Raw genomic sequence first — 27,154 nt, 5'->3', positions numbered from 1 at the left:
GGTGGTGGGTATTCTCCTGATCAATGTTAATATGTACCTAAAATACTAATGTGAAAGATATGTAAGCCACTATGATCAAAATAAAAATTAAAAAAATAGCCCGTTCAAAATTGTGCAACAGAAGATCAAGTACCTGAGTCAATTTAACTAAGGAGAAGAAAGACCTATACAAAGAAAACTATAAAACACTGCTTCAAAATATAAAAGAGGACACAAGGAAAAGGTGACACATATGCTGATCATGGATTGGGAGGACTGACTTCATTAAAATGGCAATACTTCCCAAAACATTGTACAAATTAAATGCAATACCCATGACATTTTAAAAGAAGTGTATCACATACCCTGTTCCAAATTCATTTGTAACAATAAAACTCCATGAATAGCTAAATGAATCCTTGGGGGGAAATATGGGTGAAATTACTTTCCTCCAACTTTAAATTGTATGTATAGCAGTAGTCATTAAAACACCATGGTATTGTAATAAAAATGGATCAATCAATGGAATAGATTTGAATATTCTGAGACTTAAATGTCTTCAGGTCAGTAGAATAGACTTGATTATTCTGAAAATGATACGCAGGTATATGGTCAATTAAGGTCAATTAATCTTTTTTTTTTCTCTGCTTTTTGGGCCACATCCAGGGATGCTCGGGGGTTACTCCTGGCTATGCACTCAGAAACTGCTCCTGGCTTGGGGAATTGAATCTTGGTCCATCCTAGCTTAGTGTGTGCAAGGCAAACGCCCTACCACTTGCACCACTGCTCTGGCCTATCAATTCATCTTTGATAAAGGGCAATAAATACAAAGTGGGACAAGGAGGGCATCGTCAGGAAGTGGTGTTGGGAAAACTAGTCAACAACATGCAAATAGTGATCTCAGACCTCTCTTTAATGTCAAGCATGAAGGCCAAATCGAATTGGATTAAAGACATGGATATCAAACCTGAAACCATAGAAGTACATATAGGAAAACATAGGCAGAGCACTCCATGATGCAGAAGTCAAAGCTTCAAAAATGAAACACCTCTCACTGCCCAAGTAAGTGGAAGCAAAGTTAAACAAATGGGACTAGCTTAAACTGAGAATCTTCTGTACTTCAAAGGAAATAGTGACTAAGGTACAAAGACTATTCATGAAATGAGGAAACTATTTACTCAATACTCATGAGATAAGGGGTTAATATCTAATACGTTAACAAGGCACTGATAGACCTTAGCAAGAAGAAAAAAACACCTAACCCCATCCAAAAATGGGGAGAAGAAATGAACAGACATTTCCAAAAAAAAAAAATTCAGATGACCAAAAAGGCACATGAAAATAATGATCCACATTACTAATCATCAAGCAGTTGTAAATTAGAACAATTATCAGATAACATCTCACACTACATAGACTTGCACACATAAAAAAGAACAAGAACAACCAGTGCTGGCATGGATGTGGTAAGAAAGGGACTTTACTGTTGGCAGGAGTGTAAACTGGTCCAGCCTTTATGGAAAACAATTTGAATATTCCTCAAAAAACTGGAAACTGAGCTTCCATAAGATCTAGTAATACCACTCCTATGCATATAGGAAACTAAGAAAACAAAAACACAATACAAAAATGCCCTTTGGAACCCAGCTGGAAGATACTATTTGATCCCTGATGAGTGCAAACCATTTCTCAGACTCCACAAGACCACAGTGCAGCATGAAAAAGTACCGTGGATCTTATTCCTCCCACCACTCCCCGTCTCAGACTATCTCAAAAGACTTAATCTATATTTTCTTTATATGTTTCTGTAGATGCATTTTCTTAATAGTTATAACTCATAGTGTTTATTTCCGTATGTAGAGGAAGCCTACCCATCCCACCCTTTTTTGCTTATTTTGGTTCTATTTAGTAGGAAATTCTAGCAGAAAAGTCTTGTTTGGGATAAGACCTCAGGTCAAAACTAGAGCACAGATACTGTATAGCATGCTATTTTTTTTGTTTTTGTTTTTTTTTTTTTTTTTTGGTTTTTGGGCCACACCCGGTAATGCTCAGGGGCTACTCCTGGCTATGTGCTCAGAAGTTGCTCCTGGCTTGGGGGACCATATGGGACACCGGGGGATCGAACCGCGGTCCATCCAAGGCTAGCGCAGGCAAGGCAGGCACCTTACCTTTAGCGCCACCGCCCGGCCCCAGCATGCTATTTTTACCCACAAATGCACCAATAATATAATACGGCATAGTTTCTTTTTGCATAGGCACACTAAAACAGAGAAATCTTATAATTTATCATGGGGACTTAGACCTCAATTGATTGGACATCAACCATCCTATCTCAAACCCTGGATACCAACCTTAGAACTGGTACAGTTCCCTGCACAAGCACCAGGAATCAAACTCTCCCTAGAAGAGATCATAATACTGCTCTGGCACCAACTTGCACCAGGGAAGGTTCACATGACATCCTGACAAAGAGGAAACAGCAACAACTTGATCTAATGGCAGGTTGCCCTACTTCACCACCTAATGGTGAGATGAAATCAGAAGATGCTCAGTCCAAGGATCTCTTTAAAACCAAGATCTCTAATTACAGAAGATTGACTACAACTCTACAACTGCCACTGAGCAGGATTTTTCCTGAGACCATAAAGAAAGACCTTGGGATTTGACAACTAACATGCCCAGAGCATAGAGCTGGTCTTATGACAATATGCTTCAAGGGTAAAGAAGGGTAAAGATGCTCTGTATCTCTTAGTCCAAGGGAAATTCTTTTCTAATTTCCCCAATTTTTACTGTGCCTATGCAAAAACTATAAAAGCCACATCTGACACCCTTTTTCTTCTCTTCATTTTATTTATAGCTTCTAGATAGGGTCTCCTGCATTTTTTATTTTACAGGATCATAGAACATGAATCATCTTGTTCTACCTCATATTTCTATGTCTTCCTAAATATTGAGAAAAAAAAAAGTGTATGGGACCCAGGAACTACATGGTCTCAGGAACAATAAGTGGAAATAAAAAATGGTTAGATCTAAATATCCAAATCAAAGTTAACAACAATAGAATCAAGAGATCCAAATGATAACAAGCTATACACAAAACAGACCTGCTACACTAGCAGTCCAAGGGAATAAGGTGGAAATATGGAATGCATGCTGGGAACTATGGTGGAGGGAGGTCAACACTGGTACTGGGAATGTCCCTAAATCACTGTCACTATGTGCCTGAATGCCCTTTGCATTCATATGTTCATCACACATTATTTATAATAGCCAGAATCTGGAAACAACCCAAGAAGTTGAGAACAAATGAGTGGCTAAAGAAACTGTGGTATATCTATACCAGTGAATATTATGCAGCTATTAGGAAAAATGAAGGCATGAAATTTACTTATACATGGATGAACAAAGGGACTATTATGCTGAATGAAATGAGTCAAATAGAGATGAGGATAGAGATGAGGATTATGAAGACCAATACATAGTTGGAAACTTGCTACAAAGTCTGGTGAATGCAGTAAGGGTAATGATGGTCCACGTGACAGTGATAGTTGGGCAAGATCACTCTGGACAAGGACTGGGTGCTGAAAGGGAATAAAGTGAAATGCATGGTACCCCTTTATTAACAATCATGCAAATCAGTGTCAGAAAAGAAGAAAGGGAGAATGAGAGAGAGAAGTAAAAAGTCTGCCCCAGAGGCAGGCAGAGAGGGTCAGGTGTGAGGGAAACTGGGGGCATTGATGGTGGGAAACGTTTACTGATGAAAAATGGTGTACATTCTATGACTGAAAAGCACCCATGAACAATATAACCACATTGCTTAAATAAAGTAATTATAAATTTTTATTAAAATAATAGCATAGAGAAAAAATTTAATAAAAAATTAAATTTTTATTAAAATAGTATAAAGAAAAAGGAGATGACAAACATTAGCTAGATACTGATCATTGTTGAGTGAAAGTTTATAAATGGACTGATTCTATAATATCAATCTTTGCATATGTCCAACATATTCCTTAAAATATTATTTTTGCAAATTCAAAAATTTGCTTGATATTTTTTCAACCCACATGGTCTCCACTACTATTTTTTATATATTTTATTTAAACACCTTGATTACATACATGATTGTGTTTGGGTTTCAGTCATGTAAAGAACACCACCCATCACCAGTGAAACATTCCCATCACCAATGTCCCAAATCTCCCTCCTCTCCACCCAACCTCCGCCTGCACTCTAGACAGGCTTTCTATTTCCCTCATACATTCTCATTATTAGGATAGTTCAAAATGTCTACAATACTATTTTAACTTATGGATGGAAAAATACATGAAGTAATAATATTTAGATCATAAAACATTTCAAAATATATGGCATAATTACAAAAATAACTAGAATGAGTGAAATTGTACCTGTATATTTTCATGATCACTTGGGTGCAGCAGAAAATGAACTTCTTTTAACGTAGTTGCTGGATTCATGCCACTAAATTTTAACACTTCAGAGAGGATTAACTTAGCAAAATGTTTTTTAGGAAAGCCCAAATTTCCTGTTCCTATTGCTGGAAATGCAATTGATTTTAAAGACAATCTCTCAGTGATCTCCAAACATTTTCTAATTATGTCTTCCATGATCTGAAAAACATAAAGTTCATCTTTAAACATCTTGCATACAAATGAGAATTGGAACAAAAGGGCAAAATAATGAATAACTTTGTCATCTAAATCTAGTTTTTTTTTTTTTTTTTGGCTAGCAACATTGGGTATAGGCCATCAGTAAGGCAAAGACCAACTGAAAGGAAAATAAAGAGATAAATACTGAAAGTTACACTTTTATAAAGGAAAGAAGAAAGTAATAACTAAATCCTTTATTCACTTCAAATTTTTTTTTTTTTTTAGTTTTTGGGTCACACCCGGCGGTGCTCAGGGGTTACTCCTGGCTTTCTGCTCAGAAATAGCTCCTGGCAGGCACTGGGGACCAAATGGGACACCGGGATTCGAACCAACCACCTTAGGTCCCAGATCGGCTGCTTGCAAGGCAAACGCCACTGTGCTATCTCTCTGGGCCCTATTCACTTCAATTTTTCATGGCGTTGCTTTGATTTTTTTTTCACTAAAGAAACGTTACATTCAATGACTCTTTACTGATCCCCAATAATGGTTACATACTAATAAAAGTAATTTAGTCAAGGTAATTCAAATTAGATGACAGAATTAACTTGTCTCTAAGAAAAAGTAGAGTGGAAATGAATAGCTATAAAAGTGAAACCTGCCTAAATGGTGACCACATAAACAACAGGGTCCAATATACATTCAATAGATGGAAAGTCCAAAGGGCCACCCAACTTCCAGATAACTGTCAAAGCAGGTCCCACCTTGTGTGAAGATGTGCTGTCATCCATCCAATCTGGAAGTACCACATGAAGTACATGCTTGCAAGGGAGATTACAACCACTGGTTTGAAGAACTGTGCCCACATTCACAGTCACTAATTTTACAGTTCTGTACACTTCATTCTGGAGTTCTGGCCCAGCTTCTTTCAAGAGGGCCTGAGAAAGTGTTCCACTCTTAAGCTCAAGATCCGAGGATATGGAGTTGACAATAACATCAGTCTAAAGACAAAGCCAAGGATTTGTTTTAAACACTAACGAAAAGCACTCATCAATGATTATGAGCACAATGAAGAGATACTAAGATGGTTGTTTCTAGATACTGAAATACCATCGGACATCCAAATGGTACTATATGACTATTTCCAAGACAAATAGAAAACTGTTGTTTTTCTGTCCAAAACATGTAAACAGCATATGATAGCTTAAGGACCTCATAGAATGTACTTTAAATGGCTAGTGAAAACAAAGAGCATGTGGGGATCTAAGGAATGGAAAGAGCTGCAATAGGTATAAAGAGATGAGGAATTCATCTGGGAGAGGAATAACATTAAAATCAACATAAATGGCTGTGAACCCTTGCATATTAGTTTAACACATAAAGAAGTACAAATGAGTCTGGAAATATAGCAACAACGGGTAGGCAACTAGAATTCCCATAGGTTGCAAGGAGCCAAGGAAGATTTTACAGCAATACAGCTAATGTGACCAGATTAGTCAGAGTTTATGATGTCAAGAGAAGGCTATAGACATAGTAAGGAGGTGTTAAGGTATTTGCCTTGAACATAGACATACAGTCCCCTGTGCACCATTAGGAGTGATCCCTGAGCACAGAGCCAGGAATAAGCCTGGAATACTGTCAGGTGTGACCCAAAAAGAAAAAGAAAAAGAACCAAAGCCAAAAAGGTCAAGAAAACAGGAATGGAACTAAGTGAGTTTCAAAGCTATCCTGTATGGGTCACCAAAGGGGAATATGTAGCAGGTGCTCAGAATCAGCATTCATATAATGAAGGAATGAAAGAAGTGAAAGCAATATCTCACAGTTCAGGGTTTAAAATAAAGAAGATAGGGGCCGGGCAGTGGCGCTAAAGGTAAGGTGCCTGCCTTGCCTGCGCTAGCCTTGGACGGACCGCGGTTCGATCCCCCGGTATCCCATATGGTCCCCCAAGCCAGGAGCAACTTCTGAGCACATAGCCAGGAGTAACCCCTGAGTGTTACTGGGTGTGGCCCAAAAACAAAAAATAAATAAATAAATAAATAAAGAAGATAAATAACAGAGCATGTTCTATTTGCAGATGACTGATCAAAACAATATACTACTCATTTATTCATTTTGTTCAATGAGAAACAAAGTAATTTTTAACATTTTGAAAAGGGTCAATGGTTAAACAACTGTACAAAATCAAACACTGGCAAATGGGACTTGGCAAAATTATTTAGTCCCCCTAGGTATTATTTCACCATATGTGAAGTGAAAGAAATAATAAAGCTAGAATCTATCACATGGTATCAAACATGTTGATTAGCGCTCAGTATAAAGCAACTTATAGAAAATAAAGTAAAAATTGTTCTTATTCTTCTTATATTCAGGTTTACTAGGAGTACAAATATAATTTAATTTTTTGGCATTTAAAATTAATGCAAAAATTTTATTTAAGCAGAATAACAACCGAATTCAAAAGAGGTCTGATCTACCAAATGGGAGAAAATATTTTACAAGTATAAACTGATAAGGATCCTGTTTCCAGAGAATATATACCTTTTAATATAAAAAAGATATTTTAAGTGTTTAAGGAACATGAGAAGGTGCTGGATCGATTGCACAGCAGGTAGGGCATTTGCCTTGAATGTGGCCAGCACAGATTCAATCCAAGGCACATTGGTTTGCTTCCCCAACCCTTCCAGGAGTAATTTCTGAGTGTTGAGCCAGTAGTAATACCTGAGCACTGGCAGGTGTGTTCCAAAATCAAAACAAAACAAGAATATAAGGAGACATATATTAATATGTGAGTATATATGTGAGGTCACATATATATTTGGATTTATAGTGCATTGCATACATGAACCCACTTTCAGTTCCCACAGATAACTAACCAATCCTATGTAAAAGCCTTGGTTTAAGCAGCAGTTTTCTAAGGATACTGTTTTGTACCAGGGGTGGAGGACATGGTGGCGAAATGCTTTTTGACTTTGTCTTTCATCCCAACCTTCCTTTAATAGCTGATAACTGAGGTTACAGCACTGTGCTGCAAGTATGTTCAGTACTGGAGACACTCACCGTTGCATTCTGCACATCTCCTTTAACCATCACGACCATTAGGCCTGTTGGAGTCCACAGGACTTTTCTGTCTTCATGATTCTTCTTTAAGTCTGGCTGGATGGTGTCTGGATTACTGGACTTGGAAGCTGTACCAGGCAAGGAGTACTTAAATTGAGTTTTCACAGCTTCAGCAAAAGCCTTGACAGCATTCTCAGTAATATCTATGAGATAAATCTTTTTTAAAGTGTGTCCTTCCCATTCAAGTTGATAGTTTTCCTTGATGGCTGAAACAATGGTCTCTGTACATTGGTGTATGGGAAAACCAAAGACACCAGAGCTAATAGCAGGGATGGCAATGGATTGGTACTTGTGGTTTTCAGCCAAACGTAGGCTCTCTTGCACAGCTCTCTTTAACGTATCTGTACACTTCTTGGCCTTATCCTTCTCCCATCTGGGTCCTACTGCGTGGATCACATGGCTAAATGGGAGTTTTCCTGCTTTGGAGATGATGGCAGAGCCTGGAAGAACCTTGCCCTGGCTCTTCACTATCCGGTCACAATCCAGTTGGAGCTCAGGGCCTGCAACTTTGGAAAGAGCAGCTGCAAGGCCGCCAATGTGTTTGAGGTCCTCATTAACTGCATTCACCACCACTTCCACTGGAAACAGGGTCAGATCACCCTGTTGCACAATCAGTGTGACCCCGGGAGCCAACTCTGTTTTGAGGTAACAGTCCTGCCTGTTGCTGCTAACTGCATTTTCTTCTTTCTCTTCAAGTTCAATAAAACAACCAAATCGCTTTTTCACCTCACTTCTATAAACCCAAGCTTTTTCCTGGAAGAATTCTCTGACTCCTGGCTTGTCAATCTGGATGCTTCTAACACAGACTGAGTCCCGGGCTTCCTTGACAAGGTTAATTGTGTTCCCAACTTGGCTTTTAGGGCCAGTAAGTAAAATGCTTCTGGGGCTGCTCTCCAGATTATATTGTACCTGCACATTTTTTGACTTTAACTTTTGCCAGAGTGCTTTCCTTTCTGACTTTAAGTAATACAAAACTAAAGAAGGCTTAACTTCAATCGACCTCTCAATTATTGTGTGTTTTTCAAGAAAATCAAACAGTGAGGCATGGACTTGGACTACTTTTTTCGCACAGCCTGCTATGATGACCTCGGCAGTGGTTTCTGAAGTTATCTCTTGGATTATCACAGACTCCAAGGAGGAACTGTGGTCTTTCTGCAAATGGCTGGTGAGCCCTTTCCAATTTTTGCCATCAAGAACTTTCCTGTCTTCAACCTCTAGGCGCTTAAAACTTAAAGCACTCATCAGTTGCATTTCAGCTTCTTCTAGGACTTGGGAAGAACAGCTAATTAAGAGAAGAGTTGTAGACTGTAGCTCGAAAATTGCAAGAATGTTCTGTTCTATAAAAAGAGACCTGGAAAATTCTGCACAATTTACTCGTTGCAGAAATTGAAAAACCTCAGAGGGAACCTGAACTATCTTCTGAGACATGCTATACACTTTTTCCTGAATTTCACACTTAACTTTATATACTTCTACAGGGAGTCCTTTGAAGCACATGTTCTGAGATGCTTCATCATAAACCATCTCCATTTCTGGGAACTCGGTGTGGTAATGCTCCAGTGTCCCACTTTGGCACAACAGGCAATATTTGCCTGGAGTAATGGCCAGTTTCTCCCTCAGAATTTGCTGTTCTCTTTTAATTATTTCAGTGGCTCCTTCTATTAATTCCTTCATTTGTGGCTCAAAGTATTCTACATCCTCTGATCTCCCTACTAAAGTGACTGTCTCTAAAACTGTATCGAACTCAATCAAAAGATAATCATCGTTTAGATTGATTTTGATGGTGTCCCACACAATTGGGTCCACTTCGAATGAGGTGATCTTGTATTTGGACCTGAGGTTAGATAATGCTGTGGAAATATCCTTCTGCCAGGTCTTGATTTTTTTTCTTCCCTGATTGACTAAGGTGGCTGCAGGTCTGATGGTAATTTCCCCACTGAGTTCAGACCAAGTTATCTCACAGTGACTTTGTGCCATTTCAGAAAGTATCTCCTCCATCAAGTGATTATTTTTCTTCAAGAATTTCCATAAGAGATGGTCCAATGATTCTATAAATGGTGCTGGAAGTTTAATCAGAGGCTTCTCCTTTCCATACAAGGCTGTGCCCAGTGAGGTATAGTATGGGAACATAGAGAGTGGCACATTATCCAGGTCAATTTTCTTGGTCAAGATGGTGTCTAGGACTGAAGAAGAAAGACATCAAATTTAATCACTGTGTTATGTATTTCTTATGGAAAAACAAAATCTTTCTTCTTCTGAAGAAAAATCCCAATATGTGTAGAAGTTGATGTGCCAGCAGATTACAGAGGACTATCTGAAAGTGATCAAATACAAATGAATATGGATAGATACTGCATAGATAACCTGCGTTCAATGGTTAAAATTTAGGAGAAAAGGCAATCATATGTTTAAATTAAGTAAATTGCTTTATGTTCCTCTTACACATTTATCACAGCTATGATATTAAATATTTAAAAGTTTATTTATAATTCTGAAGACAATAAATAGTATTTTGCTATCCAAAGTGAAGCTTTTATGGAAATATATGTGCTTCTTCTTGTGCAGACCCAGAATTTTCAGCTTCATGCATAACCTAGGTTACACTAATGTCTCTAAGAACAGAAATGTAATTGTCATCATCATAACTTACCATTTGTCATACTGTCTAAGTGTTTCATATATATTTAAGTCAATGTCTCCTCATAGTAACAGAGCAGAAATGAATGAATTAGAAACCCTAAAAACAATCCAAACAGCAATGAAACTAGAGCTGGTTCTTTAAAAAAAAGTAAGCAAGATCAAGAAACTACTAGAAAGATTTTTAAAATTGAGAAAGGGCCCTAATAAACCAAATTAAAACTGAAAAGGGGACTATCACAATAGACACCACAGAAATTTAAAGGACTATCAGAGATTGTTCTGACAAATTTAGTGCCATGAAATAAGAGAAATTAGAAGAAATGGATAAGTTTTGGACTCTTGTAACCTCTTAAGACTGACACCAGACGATATGAAACACCTGGACCAACTATCACTCTAGAAGAAATCAACATGGTGATCAAAAGCATACCCAAAAACAAAAGATAAGGTCCAGATGGATTAACTAGTGAGTTCTTTCAAACCTTGAAAGAAGACCTATTGTTAATCCTTTTCAAGCTCTTCAAGGAAACTGAAAAACAAACAAGCAAACAAAAAATTCAGAAACACTTCCAAATAGTTTCTAGGAAGCAAACACTACCCTGAAACTAAAGCAGACAGACATTAGAAAAAATATTACAAGCCAATGCACACATGCATATGTACCACACACACACACACACACACACACACACACACACACACACACACACACACACAAAGTATTGGTTTTGGGGCCATACCTGGCATTAGTAAGGCATTACTCCTGGCTCAATGCTCAGAAATCACTTCTGGCAGGCTTGGGAAGGCAAACACCCTACCTTTGTGATATCATTCTGGCCACAATAGGCCAATATTTTTTTATGAACACTGATGAAAAGATCCTTGAGAAACTACTAGCAAATGGAATCCAACAATTTTTGAAATATATCATCCACTGTGACCAAGTAGGATTCACCCCAGAGATTCAAGGATAGTTCAACATATGCAAGTCAATCAACATAATACATCATATTAATAAAAGAAAAAAATAAGATCAATGATAATATCAATGGATGCAGAGAAAGCATTTGATAAGACCCAACAATCATCCATGATAAAAACTCTAAACAAAATCAGAATTGAGATTTTTTTTTCTCAATATAGTCAAAGCCGTTTACCAAAAGCCCAAAGCAAATATTACACTCAATGTGGAAACACTAAAAGCCTTCCCTTTGAGATCAGGCACGAGACAAGACTGTCCACTCTCACCATTACTATTCAATATAGAACTGGAAGTACTTACCATAGCAAGCAGGCATAAAAATAGATATCAAAAGCAGTCAGATAGGAAAGGAAGAAGTTAAAGTTTCACTATCTGCATAACATCTGACATGATAATTCACTTAGAATATCCTTTTAAAAAGCATTTAGAAACAAATATTTTATAATGAAATGAAAGGCTGCAAAATTAATACACAAAAATTCATGACTTTACTAATTCAGAAAGCAAAAGAGGAGATAGAGATATTAAAAAAAGTAATTTCATGCACAATTGTGCCTCAGAACATCAAGGACCTTAAAATAAACTTAACTAAAGAGTTAAAAGATACAAAAAAAAAAAAACACCACAACTATAAAACACTATTCAAGATATGAAAGAGGACACAGGAAAATGGTAATGTATCCCTTTCTCATTTATTGGGAGAATTGACATAATTAAAATGGCAACAATCCCCAGAACTTTGTACAGCAATGAAAAGCTTATAAGGATATCCATTACTTTTTTTTAAGAAGTAGATCAAATACTCCTGAAACTTATATGAAACAATAAGATCTCCTAAATTGCTGTAGCTATCCTTGAACAAAAGATGAGAGTTATCGCTTTCTCCAACTTCAATCTGCACTACAAAGCTGTAATAATTAAGACAAGATAGTGTTGGAATAAAAAGTGTATTAGATTAGTGGAAGAGAATTAAATATTCTGAAACAAACCCTCAGGCATATGATCTTTGACAAAGGAGTAAACAATCTGAAGTGAAAAAAGGAAAACTTCAACAACTGGCCATGGGAAAATTGGTCAGCTAAATGCAAACAAACAAAAAACCAACTCAGAACCAATTCTAAAACTATGTATAAAAGTCAAATCAGGGGCCGGAGAGATAGCATGGAGGTAAGGTGTTTGCCTTTCATGCAGAAGGTCCGTGGTTCAAATCCCGGCGTCCCATATGGTCCCCCGTGCCTGCCAGGAGCGATTTCTGAGCATAGAGCCAGGAGTAACCCCTGAGCACTGCCGGGTGCGACCCAAAAACCAAAAAAAAAAAAAAAAAGTCAAATCAAAATGGATTAAATATCTTAATATTAGACCTCAATTCATAAAGTATACAGAGGAACATGTAAGCAGAACTCTCCATGACATTGAAGCTAAAGGCATCTTCATGGCTGAAACATCACTGACCAAGGAAGTGAAAACACATACAAATAAATGGGAGCACATTAAATTAAGAAGCTTCTACAATTCAAAGGAAATGATGACTAGGATACAAAGACTGACCACAGAAAGAAGTTATTCACCCAATACCCATCTGATAAAAAGGTTAATATCTAAGATATATAAAGCACTGATAGAGCTTAACAAAAAGCAAGATCATAAAATGGAGAAAGAGGGGCTGGAGAGATAGCACAGTAGTAGGGGGTTTGCCTTGCACGCAGCAAACAAGAACGAACCTTGGTTCAACCCCCCAGTGTCCCATATGGACCCCCAAGCCAGGAGCAATTTCTGAGCATATAGCCAGGAGTAACCCATGAGCGTCACAGGGTGTGACTCAAAAAGCCACAAAAAAAAAAATTGGGGAAAGAGATGAACAGACAGTTCCTCAAAAAATATAGATGGTCAAAAGGCACATAAAATATTGTTCCACATCATTAATCATCAGTGATATTCAAATCAATAAAAACTAAGATATCATCTCACACCACAGAGATTGGAACATACCAAAAAAAAAAAAAAGAAAAGAAAAAGAAAAAAGAAAAACACCCAGTGCTGGTGTGAATGCAGTTAGACAGGAATTCCAAATCACTGCTGGTAGAAATGTTGACTATTCCAGACTTTATTGGAAAACAATATCAGCGTTCCTCAAAAAACTTTTCATATGAATCAGTAATACCATTCCTGGAAATATGCCCTAGCGGCCCCAAAACACAAGCAAAAAGGTATCTTTACTCCTATGTTCATTGTTCATTGCAGTACTATTCACAATGGTCAGAGTGTGGAAACAATTCAGGCATTTAAGAACAGATAAGTATATAAAGAAATTAATGGTACTTTTACACAATGAAGTACTACAGAGATGTTAGGAGAGATAAAATTATGAAATTTATTTATGTGTGGATAGACATAGACAGTATCATGTCTATGAGTGAAATAAGTCAGAGAGAAAGGGAGAAATAAAGAATGGCTGCACTCATTTTTGGAATATAAAAATAGCATGAAAATGATACCCAAAGACAACAGACATGGGAAGTGTAGTTAGGACAGAGAAGGAACCAATATGACAATAATAGCTGGAAATGATCACTCTGGACAAGAACTGGGTAGGAAGGAAGTAAAGTGGTATGATCTGTTTTCAGTAACAGCATTGCAAACCATGATGCCAAAAAAGGAAAAAAAAAATGTGGAAGACACACAGAGAGAAAGAAACAGAAAGAACATGAATGAGCACAAGAAAGAAAATGAGAGAGAAAGTGAGCTAGAGAGAGAGATGTTTACCTTAGAGGAAGCTGGAAGGGAGACAGGTGGGAAACTGAGGAAATTGGTGGCAGTAAATCAACCCGGGTAAAGGGATGGGTTTTGAAATATTGTACGAATGAAATGCCAACTACTTACAACCTTTTAACTCTATCTCATGGTGATTCAATTAAAAATTAAAAAAATAAACAAACTAGAATTAAATAGTTGCTAATTTGGATTACCCAGAGCACTGCTGTAGTGGGCCTGGAATTTCTCTGCACTTAGGACTGAGCAGCACTGTAATGTCTAACCTTCAGAATGAACCACTTGATGAATTGGCTGAGTGCTGTTAAGAGTGATCCCAAGATTTCTGGAGCACTGCTTAGGATCATCCCTATCCCCCAAAACTTGGATTGATAAACATGCTGGGGGAGGGGAAAAGTAATGGTACAATTGGTAGAATGACTACCTTGCACAGGCCAAAACAGATTCGATCCTCCCAGTGTACTATATGGTCTCCCATACCTACCAGGAATGATTCTTGAGTACAGAGTCAGGAGTAAGCCCTGAGCAGTCAGGTGTGTCTTCCCTGGTACTCCAAAGAGGCATGCTTGGAGTGGACAGAGTGCAGTGGATAAGACGATTGCCTTGGATGAAGCTGATCCCAGTTCAGTCCTCAAAACCATATACGGATAGAATCCCTGACACCCTATTGTTCTCCTGAGCACCATCAGGAGTGGTCCCTAAGCACAGACTGAGAAGTAAGCCATGAGCACGGTCAAGTGTGGTCCACTCCCAGCCCCTCCCCCCCCAAAAAAGAGAGAAAAACACACTTATGCACTTAGTAGTTAAAAATAAACTTAACCTGATGTAAAGTTAGCTCCTAGAGAGGTAACCAGAAGTCACTAAAAATGTGGGAACTCCACATTCTGAAGACAAACCCACATACACTGTTTTAGTTGCAGTGGCTCCAAATTCAAATGGACCAGTGGCCACTGACATATACTGGTCACATTGACGGTATCATTTACTTTCTTGTTGCTTGTTGCTCAAAGATATGTAGTAACATCAGCTATGTTTTCAGAAAACAGAAGCATTGGGGCCGGAGCAATTGCACAGCGGGTATGCCTTGCACATGCCCAACCCAGGTTCGATCACTGGCATCCCATATGTCTCCCCAAAGCTGCCAAGTAACTTATGAGTATAGAGCCAGGAGTAACCCCTGAGTGCTATCTGCTGTAGCCCCCCCCCAAAAAAAAAACAAAACAAAAAGAAAACAGAAGTGTTGTTGGGCTAAAATAACTTGCACAAGATCACAGAGTTAATAAGCACCATAATCAGATTAGCATGCAATTTTTTTTTTTTGGTTTTTGGGCCACACCCGGCAGTGATCAGGGTTTACACCTGGCTGTCTGCTCAGATATACTCCTGGCAGGCACGGGGGACCATATGGGACACCGGGACTCGAACCAACCACCCTTGGTACTGGATCGGCTGCTTGCAAGGCAAACACCGCTATGCTATCTCTCCAGGCCCAGCATGCAATCTTTGACCAACTAACATCACAGGTGTCACACAATGTGATTTAAAGTCTGCCCATTTCCTCCACATATCCCACTTCCTCAACTGGACAGTGCAACCGCATCTATCTGTGCAAGTTACTAACTAAGCAGAATCTATGATACAAACACAGCAAAAAAAAATTACAGGACATATTTCATAAGAATTCTCCTCTAAATATTGTGTGAACTATATTTTGTGCAATAGAATCACATAACTTCAAAGGAAAATGTTTAATTCATACTTCTCAAAAATGAACAATACTGCTAAAATAATCCAGTTTTGTCTATAATATGCCTCATTTTTGATGCCTGTTTTAGTGTTGATGCATTCTACAGGAAAAGTTAATAGGATGGGAAGAGGATATTGGGGAAACGTGGAGACATTCAAAGCAATTATTTCTGGGGCCAAACTAGCTAGTTTCAAATGCTGTCTTTATCATTTACTAACTAGGTAACATTAACATGGTTATTTAACCAGTCTATCTCTGTTTCCTCATTTTAAAAATAGATGAGAATAAAACATACAGGGTACTGGTGTATCCGAGACCATGAAAAAGAAGGAATGAGTGCATAGAGTAGGTGAGCTAAACAGTCAGATGGTGCGATGAGAGCCTTTGAGAGCTGCTTCATGTCTCATACATGTCTCTGGACTAACACATCCCTTAATTAAATCACTCCTATTAGTCAAAACGACATGAAACAGACATTATAGAGACACACTCAGCCATCTCATACTCTCCAAATGCTGAAGCTGGCAGTGCCCATGACACGCTGGGAAATTAACGTTTTTTCTCCCCCCCCCCATTTTTTTTTCTTCTGGGGCCATATCTGGAGATGCTCAGGACTATCTCCTGATTCTGCACTCAAGGATAACTTCTGGTAGTGCTCATATGGGGTGTCTGACACTTCTTCTGGAGTCAGAAGCAAGCACAGTAAATGCCCTTGACTATACTATCATTAGAGCCCCTGGGAGATTAACATCTACGCTGAGAAAGATTATGTTGTTCTACTCCAGGTTCCCACTGCAAACTGGCAAATATTTAAAAGGACATGACAGAAATCTTTTGTCACTTTGCACAAGAACATTATTTCTGATTCCAGTTCAAATATTCCTTCAGTCCTATTCCCCAACTTAAAAAAGGAAGAAATCTTTTTCACCTATCCTTGGGAACTATTGTAAGTGAGCAGCATGCCACATTATCCTGGCTTATGAATTTTTCCCTATTTAATTCCAGGCCTAAAGTTTATTCTCCCTTAAGAAGTCTGGTCTCCTTTCACTCAGTTTTAACCTCTGACCATCAGTGCAAAATCCATGTTGACTTTGCACATAGTTCAGAGAACTGGCAACCTTGCTACAGAACCCTAAGGTCCAATGTAACCAAGTTTTCACAGGATCATTTCAAAACCAACAAACAGGAAGGTATGGTGGGTCATATAAAGCTACTCTATAGGCTTATTTTAATTTTATTTCAATTAAAAATTTTAAGCATTGTAAAAATGTTAAATTTTAGAAATCTCTTCATAATACAGTTTTATGCATATAATGTTCCACTGCTACATCTTCCACCTGAGTTTTTTCCCCAACTTCCTCTACCCTGTCATCCTGCATGGTAAATTATGTTGTATAAGCCAGTTCTCAGGTTCTGTTGCCTTTGGCCATTTGTGTTCCCTTATTAATGTTCATTATATCCCACCTATTTCTGAATGATGACACTGACGGATAAAAAGAAATAATGACACTTTATAGAAACTACATGTGGTTTTGAGTATTTCTCTACCTATCTTGCTGAATGAGAATCTCTACTAAGTATACAGTTACTAAGCACTGGACATCTATTAATTTTTCGCGTTCTGTGTTATAGAAACTTTATTTTAGGCAGTATGATTTACATGTTGTTAATTGTGAGTTTTCAGGCATAAGAATTTTCAGCAACATACCCTCTCCAACTCCCCCATTCACTGCCCAGTCTATGCCCCTTCTCTCCCTGCGATGGTAAGCTTCCTACCAAATACCAAAGAAGACCAATTCTTACTTTCTTGAGGCTGCCTTCTTTAGCAAATCATGATCTGTCCAAGTGGAAATTCCTTGAATTCTAAAAGACTTTTTCCTCTGGATTTCCCAGGCATATGTTTTATGGAAGAGGCACTGCACTGAACAAATTCTTGCCCCTCTTCTGCACCTGGGCACATATTGATTCCCCCTTCCCCACTTCCTGTCCATGTATGTTTTGAATGTCATCTCCATTCTAATGCCTTCCAACAAGATGTTTATTTTCTTTTATTTTTAATTGTGCTGTCTGAGGTCCTTAGGAAGTTTTTGCTTACTTGTGGAACAACCTGTCCTCTCTTTGATAAGAATATTCCATTCTTTGCTCACTGCTGCACCCTTTGCCTGCTGGGCAATATGCCTGGCACATCAAAAATAATCCATATTTATTCTGTGAATTGGATCTGAGAGGATTTCTATGCTAGGAACCTTGTGAATTTTAGACTCCACATGGAAGAAAGGTTGTTAATAGAGATTTTTCTCTATACAGATTATTACATACTTTTTTCCAAGGGCTAGCTCAGATTCTCTTACCCAGGCCAAAAGCTCAGAAACTGAAGAGGTGATGAGTAGGAGACAGGAAGTTATAAAACCTCAGGAGGCCACCCTTCCCTGGCCTCCTAGAAAGATGGGGAGCTTCCTGGACTGCTTTTGCTTGCCCCCAAATATCAACTACAACGAAAGCAGAAAATGCTTAAAACTTCCTCTTGAAAAGCTCTGCTGCCTTTAATTTTTTTTTCAGAAAGTCTTCAAGTGATTTGGGTTTACTTTTAATACCCATGAGACACGTGAACATCTCTTTTTAATACAAAATTTCAAATACTCTAAGAACTGTTTATTTTTCATCATAGCTAAAACTCATAATAAAGTTCCTTTTCACTTGTCAAAAACTTGACATTATATTTCTAAACTTGAGCCACACTCATTGATAAACATTGCCCAAATAAATAGAGCTACTAATTGGATTTACAATGACACACTATAAATAACTATAAATAAAAATACAATAATAAACTGCTAACTCTTAAGGTAAAAGAGTCAAGCATATACTGTGTAAGATGAACAAAATCAAATTTAAATATATTACCTTCCCTGTCATAGAATTCAATCAGAGCTGAACTCTCTTCAGGAAAACAATCAACTCTCAAAACTCTTCCTCCTCCATTCAAAGGATCTTCAAATAAACCTTTTAAATTCTGAACATCAACACCAGGTGGCAAGTTTTCAACTCTGATTGTTTTTGTTACTTCTAGAAGTCTTGGGGAAAGCTGAAGGCTTTTCACTATAGAGTGGTTGGCACAATCATCAATAAATTTCATGATATCTACAAACAAAAACAATTAAATAAATAAGAAAGTCATGACTATATATTTATTATCTATAAAAGAAATGGAAAATTAGCTGAGATTACAAGAGGTAGGATTTGAACTTAAAATGCTTGATTTTAATTTACTTTTGCCTAAAAAATAATTTTTACATGAGAAATATGAATATTTATCCTCTACTGCCAGCCCTCCAAAACCTCTTTTTTAAGGTTCCTGAATGTTTTCTTTACAAGTATTTTTATTTCCTCTGAAGTGTTGCCATGGCTCCCCATTATTGCAGGAATGAGCTCATCTTCCTCTGTTAGATTTACAATGTATGTGGCTGTTTGACTTGGAACTAAATTCCAAGCTTTATTACTGAGTATTTCCTGCCTCTTCTTTTGGTTTCCCTACTGTCATAAAACTGTTATATACTGAAAATCCTTTCCTATTTTCCCTTGCATGTACAACATGCCTTCTTCAATTTTTTTTTAGCTAGGTCTTCTACTATCTTCAAGACTCAATCCAACTCTATCTTTCAAATTAATATATACTGATAAAACTTTAGCAAAAACTTTGCTAGGATGTGGATATAGGAGATGAATGTACACGACTTGAAAGTTCACCATCCTGGGACAGCAAGTCTGGAAAGTAAACAAATTGCTTTTTGTCTGACTGAGTGAGGTGGAAGGTTTATACTGAGAATAATTCCCAGTATATTGCTCTGGACAAGCATTCACAGAGTAAGTGCCAGAAATCTGGAAGATGAGAAGGAATTTACAGGATAGATCATCCTTAAAACATTTCCAGCAAAGAAAACATCAGTGGCATGAAACAGCACAGTATACTGTGTACTGTTACTGTCAGAGACTTAACAGTAGAGAAGAGATCAAGCAAAATCAAGCCTTTATTGGGGCCCCTTTGCTTCCACCCTGAGAGCCTGCAGTTCAAAGGTCAGGAGGTAGCTTCTCCTCTTGCACCTTTTTCAGTCATTTCCATTTGAGCTTCTCAGGCTCAAAAACTGGGAAATACTCATTTCTGCACCCATAGCACCTTGACAAGCCTAGTCATAGTGGTAGTTCAAGAATTTTCATCAGTGAACGAATCCAAGTCCAGATAGTCTAACTGGTAAGCTATTTATTAGACATTTACATTTGAAATACATATATATCCCCCTTTAAAGACCTAACACTGTCTTAGTTACTGTATGAAGAGCTTTCAAATGTTATTTCCCTAAACCCTCACGGAAACTGGATTAGGTAGGTATTTGAATCTCCATTTTATAAATAAAGTCAAGTGCACAGAAGGTAGAAATTCTCCTATAATTACCTGATCTCATATAATCCTTTACAGTCAGAAAAGAACATTGACTCTATAACTGGGCTCTTAATCATTTCATTGCCATCGCACAGTCAGGATCAGGAACTGGAAAATGTCTCTGGAAGGCAGCTATGCTCACCACTATAACATGAATGTACCCTGGAAAATGTCTCTGGAAACTAATCTTCCGATCTCGAACTCTGTCTATGCACTCCCCACAATAACTTAAAGTACACTCATTTTCTGCATGGTACATTGTTACTCATCCTGTGCATAGACTATAAAAACCAAGAAGCACAGCAACAGGAATAGGCTGCCTGGGTTCAAATCCAGTTGTTCCATTCATTAGCCTCTCTGTGCCTCTGGTTTCTCAATTGTAAAATGGAGAGTGGGGAGATGATAATAAATTCAAAATTCAAGTAAATAAGTGTACATAATGAGCTTCATGTGATACATGATTCATAATAAACATTATATGAGTGCTTTTTATTATTATTACTACTACTGGGTCATAAGTCTAGTTTGGTAACAAAGGTAATACTGATTTTCTTTCAGAAAATAATGATTCCTGAGCTGGAGTCATTTTAGTAACCTGAGACTTTAGTTTCTGTTTGGGTATGTTATCTTTCTGTCTCACATATTTCTACAAAACTAGTACAATAAAGTTCAATCTAGATAGCACAGCAGAACTTGGCTTTAAAACTAATTTGAGCTTCTCTCAATATAGAAACATTTATCTAAACTTGGAATTCTCTTTAAGTGGTATTTCAATTCATCAGACTTTCAAGAGTCATTCCGTTAGCTTCCCTAAATTCCAAAATGTAGTCCAGAGAACTTGCAAATGATGTACCACTCTGCCTTACCTATGTTTTTATGAAAGGTCACCACCGCAACTTCAAAATCTCTTATCACTTCTACTTGAAAGTCATCACTGGTCAGTTCACTTGTATTCTCCACTAACAAGATCAACATCAAATCGGTGACAGTGTTACCGAGATTTTCAAATGCAACCAAAGATGAAATAGGTTCTTTTGTGGTATCTTCACTGTTTTCTGATCTTTTATTGACAGAATGAGTTTCATCCATTTCTTCTGACGCATCTGATTTTCCAAAGACAAAAGATTAAATGCAATTTTATAAGACCAAAGTCTTATCAAAGTGTTTTCAAAAACAGAGCAATGAATTCCACTATATCATCCAGAGTAAAAACAAAATCACTTGAATAAAAGAAACATTTCTCAGGAAAGGAGACCTTACCTGGCTGTTTGACATTGTCTTTAGATTTGAATTTCTGAAACTGAAACAAAAAAGTGTCAATAATAAATTACTGATAGTTACATTGCTTGAGAAAAATGTCTCTGGTACTTTTTCCCCAAGTGTATAATATCAATAAGAAATTGATATTTTATTCATTATTCCAAATAATGAATCACCATCCTTTCTTCTCCACAACTATTGCTGCTTTTCTCACTTAAATTTGATCTATATGTCTTATTCCATTCGATTTTCCCTATTGGGATTCTACCTCACACACCCTGGGAGAACCTCTACCTTTACTTACCTTTGTTGGAAGTTGCACAACATTGACATCAGGAGCTTCAGGTATGGTTGTGGGCAACTTGAGAATTAATTTAAATGGTCCATTTCCTGGCCATGCCAACTCATGGTTCTCTTTCTCCAAAACTCTATTCCGAACTGAAATATTTTTAATTAAAAACAACAGGTAAACAATCTTTATTCATGAAAGATTTTCCATAATTTTCACAGGTATCATCATCATTAATAGATTAGTCAATCAATTTCTAGCAAAAAATATGTGTAGTAAAACCAGAAAAAGTTTAAAGACTGGTGTAGCTGAAGTACAGACCACTTGCCTATCATGTGTAAAATCTTGGATTTGATCCCAGTGCTGAACAGTCCCATCCTCAGCTTGTTGTGGCCCTACAGCCATGGAGCCACTTCTAATATGGAATTGTTATGAAAATCTGACTGAGAAACAGGTGACACTGGAGAAGTATGGGGAAGCTCCTGTTTATGCCTATGGACTGAATGCAGCTATTGCCAAAAAGAATGAAACCTTGAGAGGATCTCACCTGGGTATTTTATATAATAGTTATAGACTACATAGCTTCTTGGGTTCAACATTTTTCATTTAACATATACAATGTTTGTGTAATCAGTGATTAATAGAGTGTGTTTTAAGCAACACAGAAAGATTAGTATTTCTAGAGTCCAGTTCCTATTCAGATATCCTGATAAAACTTGTTTATTTATTCTGTTCTTATTATACCTTTGTAATTTACAATCTATTCATCTTTGCTAAGCTCATAGAATGGGGCACTAAAAGGTCATGCTCTTAATTTGTTTCAGTATGTTTATGAATTCAGAGCATTACCAGATGTGAGTCTTATTTATTTATTTTAAAAATGAGATTGTCTGAGGAGATGATTCAGTAGCAAAACTCTGCCTTGCCAACTGCACGTGTTGATCAAGGTGTCAGTGGCTTTATTGGCTGAACTTCCAGAACCATAGGGAGCAGAACCCAAGAGTGTGTGACCTCTAGTAAGAACCACAAAGATATGTGAGTCAGATTTGTAAAGCTAGGGGAACTTTTGTGTGTGCTCCACAGAGATACCCTGATGTCTACATGAACCTCAAAATCTATTTCAGGGATATTCACAACATAATACATGGGGAAAACTTAAAATTCCTTGAAAGATGACTGGATAAAAATGTGATATCAATAGAATATTGAATTCTATTGAACTAAAAATAAAATTCTACCATATTTAGTAAAATAGAACTACAATGAACTAAGCAGTATAGTAAGTCAGAAAGATAAAGACAAACTTTTCTACCAGAGAAGATTCTGGGTTATGTGGGAGCACAATGTTACTGGTGTTTTCTTTTACTTAAAAATATTTATTGAGGGGCCAGAGAGATAGCATGGAGGTAAAGCATTTGCCTTTCATGCAGAAGGTCATTGGTTCAAATCCCGGCATCCCATATGGTCCCCCGAACCTGCCAGGAGCGATTTCTGAACCCTGGAGCCAGGAGTAACCCCTGAGCGCTGCTAGGTGTGATCTCAAAAACAAACAAACAAAACAAAGAAACAAACAAAAAATTTATTTAAAGTATTGATATCAGGCAGAATAAAAACCAGCAATATTTCATATATAGGGGAACAAGAATTTCAATGATTGAAGATTTCTTTTCAGAAGTTAAGGAAGCAAAGAAAATAGTGAAACTGCATTTTTAAGTCCTGAGATAAAGAAACTACACACTTAGAATTCTACACCAGGCAAAAATGTCTTCAGAAATAAAGATAAAATAAAGGTGAAATAAAGACATTTTAATAGGAGATTTAGAGAATTTTTCATATTCGTGCTCTAAAGAATGTTAAAAAGAGTACTTTTAAAAGAGAAAAAAAAGCTGGTCCAATTAAATACTCTAGACTTTTAGAAAAGAGTAAAATAGGATAAATAGCAGATATTTATTTCTAATTAGCACATAAAACATCTTGGTTATACCTACTCCAAAGACTTAGATTTTAATTCCAACTCTATGACAAACTTGTTGAGTGACATTAAAACTTCTATTCAATCTATTTTCTCTCTTAAACCACTGTCTCTAAATTAACTTTGATATGCCACAAAAAGTAATGAAATATAAGTGATAATTATAATATGAAGCAAATGAAGAAAGGAAAGAAAAATCAATAAATCTCAGGTCATGGATAGAGAGAATGAAGGAGCAGAGAAGGTAAAGGCAAATTAGTCAAATGGCATGAATAGATGAGGGTGAAAAGGAACCTTTGAGAGTATCTATGGTCCCAGGTATAGTTCTTCATTACATTTTATATTTTCTTACTTATAGTTACTTATTATACTAATAAAAATATACTTGCTATACTCCCTTACTTTTTATACTACCTTGCATTATTTAATAATATAATTATTATATTACTGATTATACGCTACCATATTATACATTGAAATAGTCAGACTGATGAGGTCGAGGATTTGGGCAAGAGATTTTCTTTCTTCCTTTTTAATGTTTTGGGGTCATACCCAGCATTGCTCAGGGGTTACTCCTGGCTCTGCATTCAAGAATCAATCACTCCTAGCAGACTAGGGGGACCATATAAAATGCTAGTGATCAAAATCAAGTTGGTTGCATCGAAGGCAAGCACTCTACTATCGCTCTAATCCAGGCAACCAATTTTCAACTGGAAAACCTTGATAGTTTCTCACTTCAACCTTTCATGGAAGGTTGAAGAAAGCTGATGTCAAAGATTTGTGTGCAAATTCAAACAATAGAAAAAGCATGAGAGGAACCAAACTTTTTGTGAGGAACGCAGATGTCTTCCTACAGACTCAAGAGGGTTGTCCTAAACCAGACTGACAACTGGGGAAAACACTAAAGCCAGAAAACAGGCTAAGACTGTGTAATATGGAGGAACACCACTATTTCAAAAGAGTAGATAGCAGTGATAGCTATAGCATAGCTATATACATGTATATATGTATATCTCTATCTATCTATCTATCTATCTATCTATCTATCTATCTATCTATCTATCTATCTATCTATCTATAGCTATAGATAGCAGTAGATAGCAGTGATAGATAGCAAATGGCCTCCAACAAAAGGTGGATCTGAGAGATAAAGAGCTGAACTCTGATTTCAGTCCCTTACCATTGTAGACATTCTCCTCACTAACATGCATGTTTAATTTTAGAAGTCAATAATTTCCCCTACTGCAAGAGACTGGTAAGAATCAGGAGAGGAACTATGATTATAAAGGGTGATAACTGATCATGTCTAAAACAGGGCTTAACATTTTCAGTAGAAAGCTTTCCACAGGTGACGTGGGAGTAGTTAGGGAAGGGAACACTAGGACAATTGCTGCTAAGAAATGTGCTGACACTGGAGGCAGGTTGTGGGACTGGAGGAAAACTGGGGACACTGGTGGAGAGTAGCAGACAATGGTAAAGGGACTGCTGTTGGAGCATTAGATGCATGAAATTCAATCACAGATGTCCTTATAACTTTGTAATTCATGGTGATTCAATTCAAAATGTTTTAAATGTCAATTTTCACTCTGTTTTTCAGAAATTCAGTAACTCTTAAGACAGAGCTTCCTGTCAGTTCCTGTTTGTAATACCGGCTTCTATACACATGTGCTATTGGGCTCATTCTCCCTATGTGAACTCTAAGGATAAAATTTTGCTCCTCTCTTGAGACTGCGCCTGAGCTGGCTCTTCAGTGTGAAGAGTGGAGGGTGTCCCTGCAGGCAAACACTTGATCAGGGGCAGCTAAAAAATCCTTTCTTTCTCAGCAGTTTCCAATGATTGGTTACTACTTACTGGTCCCTCAGGGAGGAAGATAAAATAGAAAAGAGACTTTATACCCTTTAGAACATTGACCTGAAAAATTATAAGCTGTCTGTTCCATGTGGGTAACACAATGGAGTCATTGGAGCAACTTAGGTGGTTTCCTGGGAGGAAGAGGAGATGGACTGAGAGTTATGAAAGAAGGTCTATAGGAAGAATAAAATCAGTTCTGCTTTGACGCTAGAACAGAATGAGGTTACACAAGGACTCGTATGCTGCTGATATTGACAACTGATATTCAGTAATTATTTCCCTTTTACTTTTGATCAGTCTCATCAACACCTGAGTTTCTCCCACTTCAATACATCTTGGTGCTGATGAAGGAGCAGATTCCAACCCCCACTATGGTACTTTAGGCTCTAGGACAAGAGCTGGCACTCAAATACAGAGGCTCTGTGATCCTAAAGGGGATATAGATTCCCTGTGGGAGACCACAGGAACAGAAGTGCCCCATGGACAGAGTTTGTGCCAAAGTTGACACTTGGAATCTCTGGAATTTCCTTGGTGAAATCAAACCAAAGAGACATTTGAACCCAGAATCTCAATTAGATCAGACAAATGACTCATGCTTTATCTCCTCTGCTTCACATCCTGGGCCCTGACTTTGACTCAAAAAAGGTTCTGAATCATGCAGGTCTTTTGTCCTTGACTCCCTGTCCTCCACACTGATCTGGACACAACTATCTTGTTTCAGTTTCATATCCCCATTTCAGTTCAGCTTGGTGGAGTTGTTGGTGAAAAAACATTCTGTTTTTCTCATGGCCTAGTAAGTCTTCTTGCCACTCCTCTGACTAAAGTGATACTTGATATATATGAATCACACCAGTAAAAATCTATATGAAATCCACTATCTCCAGTGGAGCACTGATTGGATCCTGGGGAAAATGCACAAGGACGGAAAGGCAGTACAGGGATAAGGCACTTGACTTGCACAAAGATAACCCTGTATCAATTCCTGGAACCACATATGCTTCCCTGAGCAACATCAGACATGATCTCTGAGCATAAACCATTAGTAAACTGCCAGGTATGCTCCCCCCTAACCCGCACACACAAAATAAAACGAACAAGAAAAAGAACAGTGCAAAATGCTTATCTTTCACTCTGGCTTATATTGTTCAAGTAGTTACTTAAATATAAAAATACCCTCTTAAAGGGTCTAATACCACTGTCTTTGCTCGAAGAAATCATTGTTTTTTTTTCCCCAAGAACATTCATTGCCCCCTAAGATTTAACTGTAATTATCTCCCTATTGTCCAAGTATGTGGCAAGTATATGTGAGCCAACAGTAGAAACTCCGTCTTAGAGGGGCTTGAGTGATAATACAGAGGATCAGGTGTTTGTCTTGCATGCTGCTGACCCAGGCTTGATGCCCAGCATCCTATATGATTCCTTGAGCCTGAACAGGCGTGATCTCTTAGTATATGTCCAGGAATAAACCCTGATGTGGTCCCCCCCAAGAAAAAAAACAACAAA

General features: G+C 37.6%; 2 protein-coding genes across 2 annotated transcripts in view; both read right to left on the bottom strand.

Annotated features, from left to right (window-relative positions):
* Positions 1-27,154, bottom strand: part of FAM162A (family with sequence similarity 162 member A) — a 497,431-nt gene that overhangs the window by 91,023 nt on the left and 379,254 nt on the right. The window lies entirely within an intron of this gene.
* Positions 1-27,154, bottom strand: part of LOC126026166 (protein mono-ADP-ribosyltransferase PARP14-like) — a 54,758-nt gene that overhangs the window by 25,469 nt on the left and 2,135 nt on the right. Inside the window, exons 2-8 of the mRNA XM_049785865.1 lie at positions 21,844-21,977; positions 21,540-21,579; positions 21,146-21,382; positions 18,746-18,982; positions 7,644-9,886; positions 5,351-5,587; positions 4,389-4,610 (exon numbers count right to left, since the gene is read on the bottom strand). Coding sequence (XP_049641822.1) covers positions 4,389-4,610; positions 5,351-5,587; positions 7,644-9,886; positions 18,746-18,982; positions 21,146-21,382; positions 21,540-21,579; positions 21,844-21,977 — 3,350 coding nt within the window. The remainder of the gene's footprint in view (positions 1-4,388; positions 4,611-5,350; positions 5,588-7,643; positions 9,887-18,745; positions 18,983-21,145; positions 21,383-21,539; positions 21,580-21,843; positions 21,978-27,154) is intronic.

This window comes from Suncus etruscus, chromosome 13 (assembly GCF_024139225.1).
Source record: "Suncus etruscus isolate mSunEtr1 chromosome 13, mSunEtr1.pri.cur, whole genome shotgun sequence".
Classification (NCBI taxonomy): Eukaryota; Metazoa; Chordata; class Mammalia; order Eulipotyphla; family Soricidae; genus Suncus; species Suncus etruscus.
Note: the sequence above shows the minus strand (reverse complement) of the source record. Positions and strands in the feature narration are given on the sequence as shown.